We start from the raw sequence: 7,089 nt of genomic DNA, 5'->3' as shown, positions 1-7,089 counted from the left end.
AACCAAATCACCAGCCCTACTCAGTGAGACAAGGGAAGGAGCCTCCTACATTCAAAAAACCAAATCGGGATCATGTACTAGTCGGAATGAGATTTGCTGCGCTGTAACAACCATGGCACTTCCCACTCAACGATGTGCCAATTTACAAAGAATTCTGTATTAGGTTCACCAAAACACTAGCAGAAAAATGGGACAGCGATTTAAGGATACATGGAACAGGCAGAACATCAAAACAACGCATTGTTAAAGGACCAAAATTGGATAGCAAAGGTATGGTTCACCAGTAAATCAACCAGCAACCAGGGGCTGAATTACATATCAAAACATTGTCTTGCCAGTGTTTCACAACTCAGCTAAATAAAGGCTAAAACATCATTGACTCTAGTTTCCTGGCCAAGGATAGATACTTCAGACACAAGGTGCCCCACAACTTAGTCGAACAGACTGAAGCCCATGTCCTGCAAGTTGAAGCGCGCACACAAACAGTTAGAACATTATCATAAAATATGAATGAGAACACATCAAAAAATGAACATGTCCAAGTTCATGAGCTGCAAGGCCAGTTAATATAGAGATGATAGAAGGTCCCAACAAGGGGAAAGGTGGGAATGGTGATCTTACATCATCACTCTCTTCCTTCTCCACGACCTTCTCTTCTTTCTTTGACTCAGCTGCAGGGGCAGCAGCACCTCCAGCAGCAGGGGCAGCAGCTGAAACAGCCACACCACCACCACCAGATGGAACCGCAGCGAACTTCTCCCTACCAGCAGCCAAGAGCTCGGTGATGTCCTTGCCCTTCACTTGGGATAGCATGAGTTCCATCTTCTCATTGTCGATTTCACAACCAACTGCAACATAGCATAAAGGTAAGATTAGAAGCTAACAATAGAAAATAAAGGACAACACATTACATACAAGTGACCTTTAATAAACATACAATCTCCCTTGTGTCAAAGCTAAGCATATTCTACATTATATCAGTAGAACTTAAGGCATAAAGGTTGTTTTCATTGGCAAGCCACATTTCAAGTGTAGGTAACTATTGCTAAACACATAATGATAATAATAACCGGTAACATGGTAACATCAACTGTAGGATCCAAAGATGTATTTGGCAGTAGAAGAAAACAGCAGGACCAAAACTAATGTAGGCCACCCAGTAAGACAACATTACCAGACTCAAGAATGGATGTCAGGTCCTCTGCAGAGGGGCTGGCGTTGCCAGAGAGGTAAGCAAGCAGATAGGCAGCAATGAACTTCATCCTGGTCAAATAGCGAAGGAACAAAATAAGCCAGTGTGACCTCAACATTACGGTCAACTAAATAACTGTAAATACTTGGAATATCTGACAGAAAACAAAAGTCGCAATCAACTCGTTAGCATAATTAACAAAGCATCAGTTCTGAATACGAACTATAATCTACATCAAATCTCATTAGCTTCTTTTTCAAATCAAGACAAATAAGGGCATTTATGTGCTACAATAATAAAAGATAAATTACTTTCACGAGGACAATGAAAGCTATCTACATTCCAGTAAGAACCACGTAGAAAATATTTCTATGGCAGTGAAATCTTAGCATCGCGTTCATTCATTTTTGGATCTACGAAACCGAATAGCTAACTTGCAGCAACTATACCAAGATGTTTTACTGAAACCAGAGCCTCGTGACAAGGTACACCTAAAAACCTGTCCGCAACAAGAACAACCGTGACTTCTTAGCACATGGCCGAACTAAAATCCCATTTCATCAACATCTAACGTAGTGCGGCATACGAACAACACTAGCAACTATCAGATTTGCATTGCAGTAAGATCATATCGACGGACGGAAGTACAGAAGCGCAAGGGAATGAACGAGACGTTACTTGGATCGGAGAAGGAAGGAGAGAGCTGAAGGCGGGGCGGCGGCGGAGGGCTCGACCGATCTGCTAGGGTTTCTGCGAGTAAGGGGCTCCGTTGTTGCGGCGGGGCTACATATTTATATAGACCAAGGCCAGGTCGCACTGCGATCTGAGCCGTCCGTGTGCCATTTAGTTCCTGCCCTAGCTCCCGCCCTGGCGTTCCAGCCGTTGATCTCAGCCGATCGACGCCCCCTGGTAAAGGAGTAGTAATGGGCTTGTGTGCTGCTACCTCGTCTACTAAAATATCGGCCCAGTTTAAAAGTTTTGTAGGCTTTTGAGTCGTTTACTAGGCCCAGCAACCGTTAGTCCGTGTTTCAATGAGAAAGCCCACGAATGTCACTGAGGCATAAACCCCCTGTTCCTCTTGTTCCTCCCCTTCGGCCTCCGGCGCAGTTGGTTGCCACGACGAGGGGCGGACCCACCCATCGGACGAGGTCCGTCGCCGGACATTCCAGCCGGTGGTGAGCGGAGGGCGGCAAGGCGGTGAGTGTCCTCTCCAATTTCCCCTGGTTTGGCTGAGATGATTTTGCCCCAATTTGGGACATGTGTGTTCGTGCACGTGAGGTGTTTGATGGAATGGTGGCTGTGGATGCTGATTGGTCTGTGCAGTGGGAGCTCGCGGCGACGTACAAGGCTGGGTGAGAGTGGCGCTTGAGGCGGACGGCCAACTCCGACAGCGGACCCCTCAGCCGACGACGCCACCGTCTCTGATCTATTTCACCAGCAACCGCTGGAGCTGATAGGCATATCTGCTGCTTCGCTTCCCTTCCCGCAGAGTGAAACAAGCCTAACTGTTCCTTTTTCCTCTTGGTTGGCTGCAGGAAGTTGGTCAGCATTAGCTGCTTCAGGCTTCTGGCCGGTGTGAAAAGTTGCTAGGTCACCATGGATGGTATGCGCGTACTGCCTCTCCCACCCATTACTTTATGTTATTGTTACTCGCCGTGCATAACTCGTGTCAGTTTTAGTGGTGGATCGTGGTTTAATACAAATAAGCATTTAGTAATATGTTTAGTAGGCCTGGGATGATTTCTTGATTGGCGCCCTTGTGGCATGTTTATCTTCGAGGTGAGCCTAGTTGATCTTGGAGGTAGGAACCACAAATCCAGGGACGTTGGTGTTATAGCTGCATCCTAGTAATGCTTCATTGCTCAACGAGAAAAGAAGAGGGAACTGCGTCCACATTTTGTCTCAGCACATTGAATTGCGTTTTTCATTTCTGGAAACAATAATAAATGGAAAGATTGAAAATCTGTGAGTAATAAAAGGATGCACTTGCGCTTATTTGTGCGAGAATTAGATTCTCATTTCTTCAGTTTGCTACTAGTTGTGCTCCTGCCTATTTTTCATTTTCTTCTTTTGTGGGGAATGCCTATTTTTGTCAACAGTCGATCGACAAGAAACGATGGAAGAGACCATTCTCGTCGGTGATGATCTTATGCGTGGGCCACCTTCCCCTGTCGTACCGAAAGAGATTGCATCCCATGTCCTTGAAGGTGTTGAGCTTTGTGATGGTATCCTGAAGAATCTTTTCCTATGTGAGTAACTGTTTACTCTGACATCTCTATATGTTTTGTCGTTTTCCATATGTAAACAAGTATGGAGAAAATGAATCCTATTTCTGCTGTCCAGGCTTGCAAATCAATGATATTGAGCCATTTTGTCAAGACGAAATTGTGCTATACAAACAATGTGCTGAGAAAAGGGTCAGTTATATTAAAACTATTCTCTAGAAAAGGGTCAGTTATATTATAACTGACCCTGCTGGCCGGTGTAAAACCAAAGGCTCCTGTTTAACCAGCTGTGCCTTTTTCTGACTTATTTTTACAGGATAAGGAAATAAGGGAACGACTTCAGGATAGTGAATATAAATTAGGTTTCTCGATGCCCCTCGAAGATGCAAAGGAAAGAGTCACTCAACTCCAATCAGAACTCACACTGCTCGAAAGGTAGCCTTAGTGCTGCTGCTCCATATCGTAGATACATTCCTATAGATGTGAAACGGGTTAATACACTTCTGTTCAACTTCGGAGATTACCTTCAAGGTTTATTTTTCCTTTAAAATTTTATGGACTGTGGTAAACTGTACATACATCAAATTCTCGTTACCCTCAGGGATACTTGCCAATCTGCATCAGCAACTAGTTTAAGACTTGGGCCTTCTTTGGTTTACAGGAATTTTGTAGGAATTCTAGAGAATAGGAATCTTGTAGGAAAAATTTCTTTGGAGCCTTTGGTTTGTAGGAATGGATTCCTATTCATATGTAGAATAAGAACCAATCCTTCACATTTCAAAGGAAAAGGAACATTAGCCTAGACTCAATGTAAAAACTCCTATCCTATGCATCAAATGACATCTCTTTCCTTATGAAATTGAGATGCATCTCATCTCACTTCCTATGATTTTCCTATTCCTATGATATTCCTATCCTATGAACCAAAGGAGGCCTTAAGGGCGTCGAGCAATGTAGGCAGATTTCTCATCCAACCTCCTTCGTATCTCAACTATTTGAAATGGATAATGATTTTAAAAGCTTTACAAGCATCCAGTCTTCATATCACATCTTGTTTTCTCATTTCATTGTCGGAAAAGGGTCAGTTTGTACACTTTTACACACTATTGCCATGATAGTGCCCGTAAGTACTGAACGGTGTAATAACCTCCTATACTTGGTTGTCTAAGCTTGCCTCCATTGATTGTGATTCCTCAGCAGCTAAGGTTATTTTAGTTCAAAATTCTTCTGTTGAAGTCATTTGGTGTTAACACTGAATAAATATTTGTTATCTTCATGCCTGGGATGTTGTACCTACTGCTTGGTCTTGTTGAGAGAGAGGGATGGACTGAGGGAGTCACTCTGTAGTACCTGGTAGCGTTGGGTTAATTGCTTAGCAGTCATGTGCCTAACATTGTAATTTAGGCCATGGTGTTCTACTTGACTACCTAGAAGCTAGAGCTTGGTGAGAACAAAGGGTTATAATTTTCTATGAAAGTTCATGCAAAAGACTTTCAATTTACACATCAGTGCTCCCATATTATTTAGTTATAGCACTTGGTTCTGCCGGCAGTAGTTTGTTAGGCCTCCCCCCATTTCTCGTGTTCCACTGCTTATGACCAGCACTAGTACTCCAAAAGGAAGGTACTTTTGGATTACCTCGTGACCATTCTTCAGGGCAGTACTAAATGGATTTACAGCTTTTTAAAGACCACTTTGTTGTTCCCAAGATACATTTATTTTGTTTGTTACCTGGACAAAAGGAAGCATTGGGCGATTTATTCACATAATTATTTACTCAGTTTCTTAGCTTTGGTCCAATCTGATCGTGTACTTCTATTTTAGGCGCATGATTCTTGCTAGTGGTCTTCCGGGTATGGAAGGATTTCGCCAACGATGGAGCTTGCATGGACAGCTCGGCGATACAAGGTAATTGTTTAAGTAGTAGAACAAAACATTAAAAAAAAAGTGTGCGTTTGCTTTGAGCCTTGGTTTGCTCCACCAAATATTTGGCTAGCCAAAATATTGGTCAAGGTTTTGTGTGCACGTGAGTTGGCCAACTTTGCTAAAAATATGAAGTATAGTTGGTAAGGAGCCATTGGCGTGCCAAAATATTGGCAACCATCCAAACCAAGACCAAAGTTTTGGTCATAACCAAAAAATTGGTAAGGTACATGTTGGCTATTACATTTCTCATTTGCATTGTAGCCAAGGAGGAAAATTTTCTAGTCTTGCAGTTTAGGAGATAGGATATTCATTGGTAAACTATCTATTATGTTTTCATGCTGCTGTCAAAAGGGGAGTTCTGCTTCGCTGTTGTCTCCTTAAAAGTAAACTTGACCTAAGTTCAAGAAGGCGCTGGGCGTTACTTATGCGTTTTGTGACCTACTTGCGCACAACCCGCTTATGCGTCGCCTAGGCGCGCCTAGGCGTTTCCACTGTAGCATGAAGAAACAAGGTAGATGGGCTGATCTGGCCCATTAAACCACTGGCCCATCTATTCAATTCTCCTACTAAAGCCTCCCATACGTGCACAGTCGACAGAAAATTAGGGATCCTCCTCACGCCGCCTCTCTCCTTCCTCTCTCCCTTGCTGCACATGGGAACCAGTCAGCCAGTGAAGCTCGATTTCTCGCCGGAGATGCTTGATCCCTCGCCGGAATCAGTCGATTTCTCACCGGAAATGCTTGATCTCTCGCCGGAATCAGTTGATTTGTTGCTGGATTGGTTGAATCCTCGTCGGGGAGGATGGATCTTTGCTGGGGAGGTCAAATCCTGGCTGGGGAGATTGATTTCCTGCCTGAGAAACACGATTTCTTGCCGGAGGACCTTTCTGGGCGCTTTTCTGAGCGCCTAGGTCCAAAGCGAGGCGCTATGCCAGCGCCCAGAGCTTAAGCGCGCCTAGGCGAGCGCCTAGTAGCGCCTTCTTGAACAGTGAACTTCACACTTGACAGTGTAGTTGTTGGTCTGTATCTCTTTCCTTCTGGCTTCCTCTGCTCAGTATTGTGAAGGGGAGAATTTCAAAAGTTAGTATCTAACAAACTAATACAAATCATATCTCAATTGACTCCATAGTCTATATCTGCAGTGGATTTTTTTTTTGTCACCTTTGTTTTCTCTTGCAATTTGATTATTTGCAGGGGCAATGTAGCATACCGCCTCTTGTAACATTGCAGGTTCTGCATACCATAATATCATTAGCGATTAGGAAACTGTTTCGATGTTTAGTCTGAATAAAATTCTCAGTATTTCAAGGGCAAAATAAACATAATTATTCTATTTTTTTATGTCCAACTTGTCTTTTTATTTATTTGTTTGTTTATTTATTTATTTATGTTGCTGTTTTTTCTGCAGGAAAAGGTTGGAGGCGCTGAACAGTGGGATGGCAAAAAGAGAGAGCCCAAGTCCTCCAGGCGAAGGCACAACACCTGCAGTTAAGAAGAGGTGGTTCTTTTAGTACGTTAGCGCATATTTTTCCGACTTGCAAAACGTTGTAACTAATGCTGTGTTAGTGGCAATGTCATCCACTCTTTCTTGGTTTGGGGTTCTACCTCCAAAGTAACTACTACTGTGTTTGCTAACAGTGGTTTCGCCACAGCTGCACTTTTGATTAAAAATATGGAAATACTTGGCCTGTAAACCTTGAACATACCATTTGAATTACCCACGAAAATGGTGATATGCAACTCCTCC

General features: G+C 43.3%; 2 protein-coding genes across 3 annotated transcripts; one reads left to right on the top strand and one right to left on the bottom strand.

Annotated features, from left to right (window-relative positions):
* Positions 1 to 207: 207 nt before the first annotated feature.
* LOC119364204 (60S acidic ribosomal protein P2A) lies at positions 208 to 2,002 on the bottom strand. Its single transcript, XM_037629632.1, has 4 exons — positions 1,871 to 2,002; positions 1,175 to 1,263; positions 622 to 848; positions 208 to 458 (listed from the first exon to the last, which is right to left on the bottom strand). The coding sequence occupies exons 2-4, from the start codon at positions 1,260 to 1,262 to the stop codon at positions 432 to 434; spliced, it is 342 nt and encodes a 113-aa protein (XP_037485529.1). The 5' UTR covers position 1,263; positions 1,871 to 2,002; the 3' UTR covers positions 208 to 431.
* Positions 2,003 to 2,235: 233 nt separating this feature from the next.
* Positions 2,236 to 7,089, top strand: LOC119364202. Of its 2 annotated transcripts, none has more exons than XM_037629631.1 (8): positions 2,236 to 2,389; positions 2,516 to 2,609; positions 2,728 to 2,795; positions 3,292 to 3,441; positions 3,536 to 3,609; positions 3,734 to 3,852; positions 5,242 to 5,325; positions 6,751 to 7,089. In XM_037629631.1, the coding sequence occupies exons 3-8, from the start codon at positions 2,789 to 2,791 to the stop codon at positions 6,851 to 6,853; spliced, it is 537 nt and encodes a 178-aa protein (XP_037485528.1). In that variant the 5' UTR covers positions 2,236 to 2,389; positions 2,516 to 2,609; positions 2,728 to 2,788; the 3' UTR covers positions 6,854 to 7,089. The 2 variants fall into 2 exon arrangements, with proteins under 2 accessions (XP_037485528.1, XP_037485527.1); XM_037629630.1 differs by having other exon boundaries at positions 2,516 to 2,649.

Source organism: Triticum dicoccoides, chromosome 2B (genome assembly GCF_002162155.2).
Source record: "Triticum dicoccoides isolate Atlit2015 ecotype Zavitan chromosome 2B, WEW_v2.0, whole genome shotgun sequence".
NCBI classification, from domain to species: Eukaryota; Viridiplantae; Streptophyta; class Magnoliopsida; order Poales; family Poaceae; genus Triticum; species Triticum dicoccoides.
Note: the sequence above shows the minus strand (reverse complement) of the source record. Positions and strands in the feature narration are given on the sequence as shown.